This window comes from Rattus norvegicus, chromosome 20, assembly GCF_036323735.1.
Source record: "Rattus norvegicus strain BN/NHsdMcwi chromosome 20, GRCr8, whole genome shotgun sequence".
In the NCBI taxonomy this organism is placed as follows: Eukaryota; Metazoa; Chordata; class Mammalia; order Rodentia; family Muridae; genus Rattus; species Rattus norvegicus.
In genome coordinates, this window is record NC_086038.1 from 7,668,475 (window position 1) to 7,683,814 (window position 15,340).

At 51.2% G+C, this 15,340-nt stretch overlaps 1 protein-coding gene across 1 annotated transcript in view; it reads left to right on the top strand.

Annotated features, from left to right (window-relative positions):
* Window positions 1-8,335, top strand: part of Tbc1d22b (TBC1 domain family, member 22B) — a 56,094-nt gene extending 47,759 nt beyond the window's left edge. The window contains exons 11-13 of the mRNA NM_001025059.1: window positions 391-518; window positions 745-840; window positions 6,257-8,335. Coding sequence (NP_001020230.1) covers window positions 391-518; window positions 745-840; window positions 6,257-6,385 — 353 coding nt within the window. The 3' untranslated portion in view covers window positions 6,386-8,335. The remainder of the gene's footprint in view (window positions 1-390; window positions 519-744; window positions 841-6,256) is intronic.
* Window positions 8,336-15,340: the final 7,005 nt, after the last annotated feature.

Sequence of the window (15,340 nt, forward strand, 5' to 3'; positions counted from 1 at the left end):
TTTCAACCGAATTTGCAGAATAATCTCCTGGTGAGTCCCCTCCTACAAGAAAGAAGCCACCTCTGCTGGCCACCTGTCAGGGATGCTGAAGGGAGCTGGCCAAGGTGGCCTCCAGGGTTCCTGGCCTTGCCCTGTAGAGTAATTAGGCTCCGCAGCCAAGTTTACCTCATGTCTTCATGGCCAGTGCAGCCCCCGGATGACAGCGGGCACCTGGGAATGGCTTGGTGGATGATGGCGTGCCATGCACCACGCCGTGCACCACGTGCTGACCTCAGCCACAAGCAGGACTGAGATGTTGGGATCCAAGGTCAGCCCACCGGGGAGGGGCTGGTAAGAAACAGAGCCCGCTCCTGGCCGTGCTGGTGGCTCCTGACCTGGTGCCACTTTCAGAGCAGGTACACAGTCACTTCAGGAGGTATGAGGTGGAGTACCTGCAGTTTGCCTTCCGGTGGATGAACAACCTGCTGATGCGGGAGCTTCCCCTGCGCTGCACCATCCGCCTGTGGGATACCTACCAGGTATGGAGGGGCCCCTGCCTTTCAGCCAGCCCTGCTGGGCCCGACACCCTGTGCAGCCTCTCTGCCCACCTTCATCCTGTGTCTGCTGAGGCCTTTGGAAGTCTCATAAGCCCATCTCTGTCACATAAGGGGTTTTAGCCAGGCTTTCCACCGTGCAGGTAGCTGGGAAGGGAGAGGCTCACAGTGGGGGCTCGGAGGCCTGCCTGACTCTTCTTTTCTTTCTCAGTCTGAGCCAGAAGGCTTCTCGCACTTCCATCTCTACGTGTGCGCCGCCTTCTTGATCAAGTGGAGGAAGGAGATTTTGGATGAGGAAGACTTTCAGGTAAGTGGGCAGAGGTGCGGCTGCGGACGCTCGCCTGGGCCCTAGGGTCTTCCCAGTGGGAAGGGTCTTTGTGCAGGAAGGGCTGCAGAGTGGCTGCAGAGTGGCTGTGCAGATCCCTCATTCACTCACTGACAGGTGTTGATTGCAGCCTGCTCTGTGAGTCACCATGGAGGCCTAGGACATCCTGGGAAGTGAAACAGGCAGAGGGCCGTTCTCACACAGCCCCCGTGCTGAGGGAAGACAGGCAGTAGACAAAGGCGCAGGGGCCTACAGAGACGCTGGGGATAAGTACACACTGCGCAAGGCCCAGCAACCTCTGCGGGAGGGGAGGCTGCAGCTTCACCCGAAGCAGTCAGGATGAGCTCACCAAAGGCCTGAGGAGGGTCATGGAGCAGGCCACGTGGCTTCTAGGGCAGAGGGGATGACTGGCCCAGAGGCTTTAAGTCAGCCCGGCTGAGGGGTTGTGAAGCAGGCAGCAGTGGAAGAGCAGAGCCAGCTAAGGCAGAGGCAGGAAGTGGCTGTGAGCACCATGGTCGTTCCCGGCAGGCCTTAGGCATGGAGTGGATATACTCTTTTTTTTTTTTTTTTTTTTTTTTTTTTCGGAGCTGGGGACCGAACCCAGGGCCTTGCGCTTCCTAGGTAAGCGCTCTACCACTGAGCTAAATCCCCAGCCCCGAGTGGATATACTCTTAAAGACTACTCTGCTTCTCCGAGGGGCTTGGGCATGGGCAGTGATAGCAGAGGTGTGCGTGGCCATGTTTGGGGTCTTTTGTACCTATGGTCTGGGATTCTATGATGGACTGTGACAGAGAGAGATGGACCAGAATGACCCCTGGATAGAGGCTGAGGGGCAGGTGTGTAGGGAGACCAGGGCTTTGGTGCTGAGAATTCTGAATTTGAAATGTCAGCCGGGTGTGCTATACACTGTAATCCCAGCTTTCAGGGAAGTTTGAGGGAGAGGTTAGGGGTTCAAGTATACCTTTAGCTATGTTGCAAGTTTGAGGCCAGCCTGGGCTACAGAAGAGGAAGAGCTTTATGCCCACAAACGGAGATGACTGTACAGATAAATGTACAAAGGTTCGTGCTGTGGTCCAGCTTCTAGGAGACAGGGTGGACTAAACACATGAACTTAGAAGCCTTGGATTAGGGGTAGGGGAGACGGCTCAGTAGTAAGACGCCGTTTGCAAAAGCAGGTGGGGCCTGGTTTGCCAGACCTGAGCCCTGGGAGTGCAGGGCATCTGAGTGGGCAGCTGGAGGCCTGGGAAACCCACTGGCTGCAAGTTCAGGTCCTAGAGGAAGCAGATAAGCAAGTGGGACTCTCGGGGAGGGATTATGCAAGAACCCGTGAGGGCTGAAATGTCCACAACGCTTATTGTAGTGCTGGGAATTAGGCCTCCCTTGTGAGGAAAGTGTACTACCCTAGGAGCTGGGTTGTGGGGAGACCTTGGGTTTATCTAAGAGGTGAGTTTTTGCCCCTTCCCCCCATGTCAGCAGCCTTGGTCCTAAAGTCTGGCTCTGCGTCTCAGCCCTGGCCTGCACTGCTCACTCTCTGGGAATGGAAGGGGCATCAACTTTTGGTCCCAACCCAACAGGGAGTCAGACTCCACTGTTAAGCACCAAGCTCACAGCATTAAGGTGGATTTCAGTTCTCCTGAGCCAGGACTAACCCTGGAACAGCAGACAAGGCCAACCCTGCAGGCAGCCACGGCTTCTGGTCCTGACCCTTTGGCAGAGTGCACCATCGAGGCAGGCCATGGAGGCGGGATTGGGGGAAGACTTCCCAAAGGTAGTTGATATCAAACGGGAAGCCCTGAATTCTGTGCCCCTGGGAAACTGGCAACCCTCCTGTGGGCAGTGATGCACCAGCTACTGGGACGGGGGAAACATCTTCAAAATCCAGAAATCCAGAAGTGTGCTAGCTTTGCCAGACCACGGCAGGCGACAGATGGCCCCCCCACCGCCTGAGCAGCTCTTAGCTCTGTCTTCACCTGCACCCAGGCAAAGGCTGGTCGCTCTGCTGCGGGAAACTCTAGCTGCTCTTTGCTGATCTGGAGGAGCAGGGGCATGGCGCCCAAGGCTAGGGATCACGGTCTCTTCAATGCATAAAAGAGATGAATAGGAGAGGCAGTGGGGTTTCTGTGTCTTGGGAAAGCTTTCGGTTCTGCCCTACACAAGAGTTTTGGAGATGCTCTCTATAGTGTCGCTCTTAGAGGAGAAAGAGTCAAGGCTTTGTTATCTATTTATAGATAGGGTCTCATGTAGCCCAGGCTGGCCTCGAACCGACCATGTAGCTGAGGATGACCCTGAACTTTTTATCCTCCTTCCACCTCCCACCCCCAAAACTCGCAGAGTGCAGAAGTGTGGGTGTGTACCGGCAGGCTTGGGCTGGTCAGAGTTCTTTTTTTTTTTTTTTTTTTTTTTTTTTTTGGTTCTTTTTTTCGGAGCTGGGGACCGAACCCAGGGCCTTGTGCTTCCTAGGCAAGCGCTCTACCACTGAGCTAAATCCCCAACCCCCTGGTCAGAGTTCTTAAAGTGAGACAGTGCAAGGCCACGAGTATCTTAGGCCTCAGCCACAGAGCGGTGCAAACAAATCCGTCCTCGACTCAAGGATGCCATTGTGGACCGTTGCCTAAGTGCAGGTCCTATGTAGACTCTTGGTGAGGGGCCAGTTTGAACCCTGCTCTGACAGGTTAGGGAGCCCTGGGATCAGAGGATGCTCATGAGAAAGGCCGATGCTCCAGGCTGTAAACGGAAGCAGCCACTAAGGGATCCAGAAGCCCCCAGGAGATCCCCAAGTGCACTGGGCAGAACCATTGGGCTCTTTGACTCAGGAAGTCACAGACAGGGTGGATATGAAAGACCACACTTGGCCCTTGTGGGGTGGATGCTCTCATTACGATGTGCTTACCTGGTCAGAAGGTTTGCGACACAGCCGGGTCCACCTGACGTCCACAGAGAACACTGAACAGTGCGAGTGAATCTGCACACGATGTCTGAGTTAATCAGATACGATTTTAAATCCATTTGCTGTTAATTCCTTCCTCAGAAATGTTGTTGTTGTTGTCGTCGCTGTTGTTTGAAACAGGGTTTCTCTGTGCAGGACAGGGCTATCCTGGAACACACTCTGTAGACCAGGCTGGCCTCAAACTCAGAGATCCACCTGCAGAGACCTCCTGAGTACTGGGATTAAAGGCGTGAGGAGCCACCACCCAGCGAGATTTAGTATTTTTAAGTTTTTTGTTTGGCTTATTTTTATGTATGTGTCTTGCCAGCACATATGTGTGTGCCACGTGTGTGCCCAGTGCCTGTGATGTCCAGGGGCCTCCCTCATCTGTGGCAGCAGTTCCCTCTCCGCCCGCTTGGTTTCCTTTCCTTGGAGATGATCGGGTCCCATCGTGCCTAAGCCTGGCCCTGTTCTGCAGCCCGGGCCCCTGGCGTTCTTCACTAAAAGGACATGGGGCTTCCCCTAGTGCTTGTCCTACAGACAGGCTCACCCTGTGCGGGTTCACCTGACTCCGAACTCTGCTTTAGGAACCGTTTTGTAGACAATCTTCAGTGTCATTCTGGCAGTGTCTCTCCATCCCCCTGGCTAAGCACACCTGACTTGTGACTAGCGCCTCTGCCCCTTGGCCATGGTCATTCCGTTTCTGCATCTTTATCTGAAGACTGGTTCCCACTTTTTCAGACAGGGAACCGGCAGGGGTGGAGAGCTGCAGTTCCAGTCTCTGCCACCAGGTGGCAGAGCGGCTCTTCACAGCCAATACTCTTTCCATGAGAGAGGAGGGAAAAGGAAGGGGTGCTAGACTAGGGATAGAATTTATTCAGAAGTGCCTGGAAAGCATCTACTAAAGCTAGAGTTAGAGGTCAGAATGGCTCCCATCGCAGAAAATGTGTCCTACTTTCGAGCTGGGCCACTCTTGTTGGTTGGTTTTGTTTACAGGTTGCACAAAAGCATAGAATCATTATAGAAATACTAGAATTTTCCAGTAAGAAGGGGTGTGGAAGAGAGCAGCAGGTAAAGGTAAGCCTGACAGCCTGAGTTCAAACTCCGGTGTCCACATGGTAGAAGGAGAGAACCTAGTCCTGAAGGGTGCCCTCTGACCTCCACAGTCTACGCACAAGCACACATCCCACGGAGAACAAGCAAAGCCAAAGAAGGTTACAGCGTGGTGGGTGTCTCTTCATGAAGGCTTGGCTGGCCTGGAACTCCCTCTGTAGACCAGGCTGACCTTGAACTCACAGAGATCCACCTGGGGGCGGGAAGGGATTAAAGGCATGCACTACCACACTTGGCTTTACTCTTTTTTCTTTTTTTTTTCTTTCTTTTTTTTTTTTTTTCTTTTTCTTTTTTTCGGAGCTGGGGACCGAACCCAGGGCCTTGCGCTTCCTAGGCAAGCGCTCTACCACTGAGCTAAATCCCCAACCCCTGGCTTTACTCTTTAAAAATTTATTATGTTATGTGTATGAGTGTTTTGCCTGCATGTCTGTCTTGCACCACGTGTGTGCCTGGAACCTGTTGGAGGCCAGGAGAGGGCGTTGGATCCCAGGAACTGGAGTTGTATGGTTTTAAGCCTCTCCTTCTGTGGGTAGTGGACTGGAACCCAGATCTGGGAGAGTAGCCAGGGTCTCTGAGCACGTCTCCAGCCCACCTTGTCTCTTGAGGCAGGCTCTTCCACTGAGAAGGGGTTCACCATATCGGTGAGGCTGGTTGGCCAGCAAGGCCCAGGAATTATCCTGTCTCCAACTCCTGCAGTCCTGGGACTCCTGCTCCTCACCGGAGCACTTTACCAGCTGAGCTCTCCCGCTAGCCCCAGGACAGATCTTTTTGTGAATGTGAGTCCACTGTAGCTGTCTTCAGACACACGAGAAGAGGGCATCAGATCCCATTACAGATGGTTGTGAGCCACCATGTGGTTGCTGGGATTTGAACTCAGGACCTCTGGAAGAGCAGTCAGTGCCCCTAACCCCTGAGTCATCTCTCCAGCCCCCAGGATGAATCTTTTTACAATTAAAAAGATAAGAACAAATATCCCAACTCTGAAAAAGCAAAATGAATGAATGAATGAATGAATGAATGAAAGAAAGAAATATAAGGAAACAAAACAACAAAGTACAGCTGAGAAGCAGACATAGGGACAGAATGACAGTGCTGCAAGAGCGGGCCTGGGCGGCCGGAAGCAGGTGGTGACTTCCTCTCTGTACCGTCTTCATCCTCGGCTCCCAGCATGTGAAGAGGCCGAGTTAGTGTCTCAGAGATCTCTCTGTGAGGGTTTCAGACTTCCTGAACTAAACAAGGGGCCCAGGGCTACATGATTCTTAGGAGGCCGAAGGCTGGACTTCGGGGCTTGCATGGTCCTGGAGGAGGTACCTCCCCAGCCACAGACTGCAGGGATGAAAGGCCTTCCTTGCCTTGCAGGGCCTCCTCATGCTGCTGCAGAACCTGCCTACGATCCACTGGGGCAACGAGGAGATCGGGCTGCTGCTGGCTGAGGCCTACAGACTCAAGTACATGTTTGCGGACGCCCCCAACCACTACCGCCGATAGGTGCTGTCTCTCCTGGGGACCCAGACTGCCCCCATCTCTGATGGCAATTTCATCACTGTGGCCACCGTGCAAGCCGTGGACCCCGGCCAGGAACCACTCCTGCTGTACAAAGCTCGCCCCCCCACCGCAGCCACCACCACCACCACCACCCAGGTCTTAACTTCCCAGCATCCGTCACTTTGTCTCGGGATGTCTATCTGGGACCACTGTCAGTATTCTGTGCCGTGTGGATGGGCCGGGCTCTGGGAGAGGGCAGAGGGAAAGGGAGAGTTCTCTTTCCCTGGAAGACACTGGACAAAAGAAGGGGAGGCCCTGGGTCTGCCCCCCATTGTCCATCCTCACCTGCCAGCTCTGCCCAGGAACCAGCTGGTGATGTTTTCTTTTACTTTCTTTTTTTAAACAAGGAAAACACACATTTTCTAATATGCCCAAGGCATAGGGTGTTAGGCTCTGTGCTGTTGCTTCTGTGACTCAGATTGATCTGGTCACTGGTCAGAGACACTTCGTTTTCAGAACACTCCCTGCTCTGCCTTTTTCCCCTCACTTCTCCTCCTCCTCCTGTCCCAGCTGAGCCAGTGACCCAGTGAGTGAGCCCTTCCTCCTCAGGCAGAGGAGAGCCGCGTTCATCATCCTGAGGAGAGGCCTGCACTCAAGGGCTGGGAAGTACGTTTGTCCTTTCCTCATTGGTTATCTGTTCCCGTGTGTGTGTGTGTGTGTGTGTGTGTGTGTGTGTGTGTGTGTGTGTGTGTGTGTGTGTTTGTGTATATGTGAGTGTGGGTATGTATATGTGTGCATGTGCGTGCGTGCACATGACTGTTTGTGAGTGTGCTAGTGTGTGTGTACAAGCCCATCAGCATTTTGTCACATGTCTGAATTTGTGTCCAGACTAACCCATCAGAACCGGTTGGGAAGGACCCCAAGGACCAAGCGTCTGATGGTCCCTCTCAAGGGACCACAGCAGGGGAGGGAGAAAGGGGGTTGTTTTGTTCCGTTTTAACCACCTTTTTGAACCATTTTTCCAGGGCGAAGCCCTCCAAGATATTATGTATAAATTGTGTCATTATGTATATGGGTAAAGGTGTACAAATCTATGTCCTCTTTGCAGCAGATATGATTTTATATTTATAGCGTGCGTTGACAAGTGAAAGCAAGCTAGGCCTTTAGCACAGGTGGCTTAAGGGAGGGGTGGGGCCAGGTAGAGGTGGCTGGAGGGTGTGGCCAGCAGATGGTCATCAGTCAGTGTCTCCGCCTTCTTTCTCTTCCCTTACTCCCCACCCCTCCGCTGGCCTCTGAGGAAGATCTGCTCTGTCATCCGTTGCAGAGCTCCGCTTTCCTCACCCCTCTCCCCACCCCAGGAAGGACGAGTCAGAGGCCTCCCTCAGGTTTTGTGGCCCCAGCCTTGATCTTCTCAATGTAAGTCAGCACTGTGACAGAGCTGGCTGACAAGTCGGTGCCAAGAGAAGGGGTCCCTGTATGTCCCCAAGGCCGGGAGCTCTTCCTGGAAAGTGGCATTAAGTGTCCCCTACTACCACCATCACACCCCGCAGCTCAGGAGATGGAGGCCCCGGGCCAGAGTTTCCATGTTTGGTGGTGGAGGAGGGGGAGGATGGAAGCCAGGAGCCATCGTCCCCTGGGGTGCCAGGCAGTGTTTCCAGGGTGACACCCCGAAGTTCACTTCCTGTGTCACTCCACCTCAGGCCACACCTCACCCCTGTGAGTTAGCTCCCTCAGCCAGGCTGTTTCTCAGGCGTTCTTCCCATCCCCCACCTGCCCCCTGTGCCTCAGTAGCCTCCTCTTTCACAGGCGAGGACTCGAGACCCCCCCTCCAGCAGACTGAGTAAAGACAGACTTGTGTTCCCAAGTGGTGGTTTTATTTTTTTAGTTTTATGTTTGTATGGGAAATTGTGGATAAAGTGAATGGACTGTAAATAAATGGTGTTTCCTCCTCCATCATGAGCTTCTGTTTTGAGTTCATGGAGCCTGCCGTGAAGTGGCTTTTTGTTTCCTGGTTTCGTTTTCTTGTTTGTTTGTTTGCTGGTACTTGTAAGTATGGGGGGGGTTGTCAAGGGCTAGAGAAATAGCTCAGTGGTTGAGTGCCTACTGTACTTCCCAGCACCCACATCCATAGACAGACAGACTCGTGTAGCATATATTCACAGACAGACAGACTCGTTTAGCCTATATTCACAGACAGACAGACTCATGTAACATACATTCTTAGAGAAACATGCATACATAAATAAAATCTTAAGAAAAAAATGAGTCAAGCCTTGTATAGGACAGCAGCATTCGCAGGGGACACGAACAGAGGCCAAGTCCCTACACCAGGCAGAAGACTGTGTGCGGAGTGAAGTACCCTGCTTCCTCAGCTGCTATTCCGCAGAGCTCCTGGTCTCACATGACCACACGGTGACAAAGGAGGTAAGAGGGTGAACTTAGACTTCTTGCTAGAGGAAAAGCTCAGGAGAGTCGGGTGAGCCTATAAGCCCTACCACCTGAACCCACTGAATCCCAAAAGCTATTCAGAGTCAGACCTGGTTAGTCCCTAAAGTAAAACCTTCATTGCTCAGTTCTGAATGAAAGACAGGGTCTTCTGTAACCCAGCCTGGCCCCAGACCCACTAAGTAGCTGAGGATAGCTTGGAGCACCTGATCCTCCTCCTCCCCCTCCCCCCTCCTCCCCTCCCCCCTCCTCCTCCTCTCCCTTCCCCCTCCCCCTCCCCCTTCCCCCTCTCCCTCCTCCCTCTCCCCCTCCTCCTCCTCCTCAGCTTCTCAAATGCTGAAGTTACAGGCATGCACCCATTGTTCATAAAGGAAACTAGCCCAGAGCCAAGGACAGCAGCAGGGTCAGGAACCATGCGGGCTCTTCCCCCAGTTTGCCTGGTTAGTGTCTCCAGCCACCACAGGGAGCGAAGGTGTGTGTGGAACTGACATTCCCCACACCGTTGACCACTGGCAACCTGCCTTCAGTAGGACCTTTTGGTGATTGATCATAGTTTTTAAATTTTTTTTGTAATTAAAAAATGTTTTTTTTTTGGGGGGGGGGTTGGGGATTTAGCTCAGTGGTAGAGTGCTTGCTTAGCAAGCGCAAGGCCCTGGGTTCGGTCCCCAGCTCTGAAAAAAAGAAAAGAAAAAAATGTTTTTACTCATTTTTATGTGTGTGTCTGTGTCTGCCGTACATGTAAGTGCCCTCTGAGGCCAAAAGAGGGCATCCGATCCCCTGGAGCTGTCTGGTACGGGTGTTGGGAAGTGGACTTGGGTCCAGCAGAGGAGCAATGAGCACTCTTCATCCCTGAGCCATCTCTCCAGCCCACCAGTTGTATGTCTTAAGGAAACTTCCAGAAAGCTGCCCCACACTATTACCCCCTACAGCTCAGGAGGCAGAATAGAGTCTATGATAGCTCACACCCAAGTTACAGGGAGGTTGGAGGATTAGCCTTCTTGAGGCAGCCATCTGCCGAGGGTCTGCCACAGTGGAGGACAAAAAACAACCCCAAGTATTAGGGTTCAATAGGAATATTTGTGCTGGACAGCAGTGGACCTCTGAGCTCCACCCGCCTGGTCTACTGAGTTCCAGGACGGCCACAGCTATAGAGAGACACTGTCTCTGTCACAAAAACAAAACAAAAAAGGCCAAACAGAAAAACACTCAAATACAACAACAAAAAGAATGTTCACAAAGAAGACTTTATCAGAACCACACGAAGATAATGTAACCTCAAGATCCAATTGACCTCAAAATTAAATTTAGAGCTTAACTTTTATTAAAAAAAAAAAATGGGCATTTTCTCTGCTTGATACAATTTAACCAAGTGATCCAGTGATTCGGAATAACAGATTTCTAAACGGGTGTGTAATTGAAAAATCTCTAGTCTTCGTTTATGGAGAGAATGAAATCTCTTCCCAATATCTTTGACTCGGACAAGAGAGTGGGGCTGGAGGGTTACAGGAGCTCCCTGACCTTACAGAAGGCCTGGATTCGGCTCACGATTGCTTGCAGTTTTAGCTCCAGGGGATCTGGTGCCTTTGTAGGTCTCTGAGAATCCCCTCTTATGTTATAGTCCCTGTGGGTCTCAGGCATTGGGATAGCAGCAGCCCTGGACTCTGGGACCCTTGGCCTTGAAGGCTGAAGGCTCTGGAACCTGCTGAGGTCTGCATGTTGTCTGCCCTGAGCCGGTACCAGCCTCTCTCCTTTCTCCCATCCTTGGGCAGGAGTTGCCAGGCCACTCTCCAGTCTCTGTCTTTCCTTGAGATAGCCATAACTGTAACTCATTCTTCCTTCCCTTTCCTCCCATCCTCTGTTCTTCCCTCCTCCCTCCCTCCCTCCCTCCCTCCCTCCCTCCCTCCCTCCCTCCCTCCCTCTCCTTCCCTTCTTCCCTCCTTCCTTCCCTCTCTTTCCTTCCCTCCCTCCCCTTATTCCCTCCTTCCCTCTCTCTCCTTCCCTCCCTCTCTCTCTCCCTCCCTCTCTCCTCCCTCCCTTTCCTTCCCTCTCTCCTTCCCTCCCTCTTCTCTCTTTCTCTCCCTCTCTCCTTCCCTCCTTCCCTCTTTCCCTCTCTCTCTCCTTCCCTCCCTCTCTCCTTCCTTCCCTCTTTCCCTCCCTCTCTTCTTCTTTCCCTCTCTCTCTCCTTCCTTCCCTCCTTCCTTCCCTCTTTTCCTCCCTCCCTCCTTCCCTTTTTCCCTCCCTCTCTCCTTCCCTCCCTCCCTTCCTTTCCCCCTCCCTTTTCCTTCCCTTCCTCTCCCTTCTCCCCTATTTTCTTTTCCCCTTCCTCATCTCTACCCGTCCCCCCCACACACACATCTCAATACCAGGGATCAAACCTAAGGTTTTGCGTGTACCATATAAAAACCTTACAAGGGAGCTACACCCAAAGTGACTTCTGCAGTCTCCAGATAGCCCCAGCTCAGGATGATCTAATCCAGCTATTAAATCATGTCATGCCTGCATTTGACATTGACACTGATAACTGTATCACCTGCGAAATAAACAGCTCCAAGCTCGCACTGAAGGGGAGGGAAACAAGGCCGCCATCACCGACTTTGGGTTCTCACTGACCCCTACCCCCACCCCAACCCTTCTTAGTAAAATCCAACGTGCAGTAAAGATTTGAACTTGAAGCTGACCCTTGACAAGCTGATGGATGTCTTGGCCAGGCACCAGCCAGAAAAGGAACGGCATAGTTATATACTGAACGGAGTTCGTTTTAAAATATCCAGCCTAATTATTGATTACAATTACCTCCAGCATGGAAGATACTTGATTCATTATGAGTCCTTACAAGATGAGCTCAGTGCAAGGAGTCAGAAATATCATACGGCTCTGTTTACATGGAGCAGCATTGAATACACAAGTTGTCTGAAGCAGATTCCACACTCACACGCGTGCAAACGCGCACACACCTCTGGTTTTCTAAGACATTTTCCTTCCCAAGGCTCATGCAAGAAGCGCTGGGTGTTGAACCCCAGCACTGTATAAACCAGAGGGGGCCGTGCACACTTGTAACCCTAGCACTTAGAGGAGGAGGGTGGAGGGTCAGAGGTGGAAGGCTATCCTCAGCTACGTATGGAAATCGAAGGCAAGCCTGAGTTACATGAGACTCTGATCTTGGTCTGTCAGTCAGTCAATAAAACAGTTCCCTTTTGAAACCAAAGGCTTCCTTCCCTTCGCCAGAGAAGCACTGATCCTCACCTCAGAGTAAGAGCACTGGAGACAGTGTAGACAGAGCAATTAGTTCAGTCGGTGTCTTTGCAGGGTGTCAGCACAGAGTAAGAGTGCTGAGAGGGGGCAGCTCACAGACTGTGGAGAGCTCCTCCTTCCTTTTCCTCATAAGTGACAGTCACTCCTTTGTGCCGTCTCGGGGCCGGCTTTCCATCACTTCTATTTGTGCTTTTCTCAACAGTAATTGTGAGTGAGTTCATCTCTGTGTTCCGCCTCCTGTTCATTTTCAAGCTCGTCGGAAACACGACCCCGTGGGCGAGCTTGGCTGTTAGAAATCTCCCACTCCAGGCTTCCAGTTTGGGTGGAATGGGAGTGTCCAGCTTAGCAGAGTTTAGGTAGAGGAATAGCGGCGCTAGCAGGCATTAGCAGGGGGTCTAGTGTTTCCCATTCGATTGCAGCTGACCCTAGGCTGGCAGGGGGCACCACTGAAAGGAATGTCAGATTGCATTTCTCATGTTTCAGCTTGAATCTTCTATTTAGAGGCCGGGTGCAGAGGCATAGAAGATAAAGGAGTCAGATTAAAGGTAGATCCAACCAGAATGGAGAGCCCTCAGTCCTAGCTCCCTGCTCCCACCAGACACGCACAGGTTGACTCATCCTGGGAGAGGGAGGAGGATATCACCCTGAAGTCACCCTGCAGTTTCCACAAACCTCAGGTGTCTGCCTGCCTCCTCCCTCCCCCTAGCTCTAGGATAGGTAAATGCAGGCTTCCCTTGTAAAGCTGGCGTGTGAAGCAAGAGAAGAGAACAGAGAAGGCAGGACTCAGACACACACATCAAGACTCCTTTTTTGCCCAGCTCGGTCTTTCAAGAAAAAGCCTCTGTCTCGCCTCCCCCGAGCCCCATGCAGGGAAACCCGATTCACATCATTAGCGGGAGCTGCAACCCAGTGACCCACCCCTGCTCGCAAAAGGGAACGGCTTGGTTTGGGTTTTTCAAAGACATGTCTTGCTCGGATGCAGCTTATAGATTAAAAAGTCTAAAGCTTAAGGAATGTCTTTATAATATTACACAGCTTAAAGAGAGAAAAACCTTATTTTTTATGTCTCTTGTGTAACAGAGGGTAGAAATGTCATAGATGGGGCTGGAGAGATGGCTCAGCGGCTAAGAGCACTGACTGCTCTTCCAGAGGTCCTGAGTTCAAATCCCAGTAACCGCATGGTGGCTCACAACCATCTATGATGAGATCTGATGCCCTCTTCTGGTGTGTCTGAAGACAGCTACAGTGTACTTATATATAATAAATAAATAAATCTTTAAAAAAAAATAGACAAGTACACAGCTCCTCCTTCAAAACCCTGGAATTGGGGTTGGGGATTTAGCTCAGTGGTAGAGCGCTTGCCTAGCAAGCGCAAGGCCCTGGGTTCGGTCCCCAGCTCCGAAAAAAAAAGAAAAAAAAAAAACAAAACAGAACAGAAATATGATAAGAATATGTTTTTGTTTTAGTCCCAGGTGTGGGATATGGGGCTGCTCCAGGACGTCCACAGCAGCTGACTGTGATTTGCTTCATGCCCTAGCAGGGGTGTGATTTTTTTTCCCATTGGCAGAGAGTCTCTGTGATTATGTGACATTTGGGATTCTGGGGACTTTTCAGAGGGTGGAGAGACAGGGTGGGTTTTTGGTTAGTTGCTATTGGTCTTGGTTTGTTAAGTAGTTGTGCGCAAAGGAGAATGAAGGAAGGAAGGAAGGAAGGAAGGAAAGAAAAGAAAAGAAAGAAGAAATCTATCCTGATGGCAAAGATCAAACTCAATGCCCCTAATCAACAGGAAGTGTCTTAACAATAGTATCGTCCCTCTTCCTTTCGGTCTCCTTCCTTTTCTCTCCTATCTGGTGTTAGGGAGTTGAATGGGTGTGAAGGGTGGAAGAAAGAACCCACAAAGTAGCAAATGTTAGCTACAGTTTTCATCTTACAAGTTGGGAAACTAAGGCGTGGGGCAGTCAAATAGCTTCCTCAGCACCTATAGTAAATAGTAGGCTTGGGATTGGAACTCACGAAGCCGGGTTCTGTAGTCTGTATTGCCTCACTGTGCTACAGTAGCCTCCAGTCCACTCTCAAGTCCAGGGAGCTGGTCACACACAAACCACCTCCGTACTTTCACAGAGATAAAAGAAAGAAAAAAACAAAACAAACAAACAAACAAAAAAACGGCAGGCATGAGAAATGGCACATCGATTAAGATGAGCTGCTCTTCCAGGGGACATGGGTTTGGTTCCCAGAACGCACATGGTGGCTCAGGACCCCAGAACTCCAGTTCTAGGGGGATCCAACAATCTCTACTGGCTTCTTCTGCAGGCATCAGGCATGCACTTGGCTCAGAGGCATACACGCAGGCAAAACACCTATAATGCAGACATTAAACAACAACAACCAAACTCCTGGGTGGAGAGATGAGGGAGAGTATCCTCTCCCCAGCCCCTTCAAGGCCATTCCCATTCATTCTCTACCCCCCCCCCCCATGAGCCCCAGGTAATGTGATCCATCTCTACAGATTTGCCTGGTATAATTTTTTAAAATTCATTAACAAAATGAGGTCATGGAGAGAGAGAGAGAGAGAGAGAGAGAGAGAGAGAGAGAGAGAGAGAGAGAGAGAGAGAGGCTAAATAGTAACTAGACCAAATCAACTTTAAAATGATCAGAGTTTTATAAATCAAATAAAATAGTTATGGCCACCATCAAAATGTAGTTATGAAGCAATTTTTGCTTTGGTGACACGGTCTCATATCCCAGGCTGGCCTCTTAACTCATTGCATAGCGGTGGATGCCCTTGAATTCCTCGTCCTCCATCACACCCTGCCAAAGAAAAAAGGGGGTGGTGGGGTGGAAATCAGAGGTTCCAGTTCATTGATGCAGCTTCTGGGGTAGTAATAGCTTTGGAGAGCTCGGGGGAGGAAGATATTGGGAAAGTCATTATATTCACAAACCCAAGGAAAGACAGTGCCTCTTGTCATTTACTACGATTTTATAATTTAGGTGTTTATTCGTGTGGGCACACAAACCCGCTAGGCGCGCATGTGGAGGTCAAGAGGCCAATTTGAAGAGTCAGTTTCCCCCTGCCACCACGTAGGTGAAGCCTGAGCATCGGACTCTTGACTCGACGCTTGGCAACAAGCAACTTTACTCGTTGAGCCATCCTCCAAGCCCTATGATTTACATTTTACGGTTTTGGGGGTTGGGAGACACAACCTCACTCGGAGGCCCTGGCTGAGGTAGGTCAGCAGAAGACTTTAAGCCCGCCCTTTC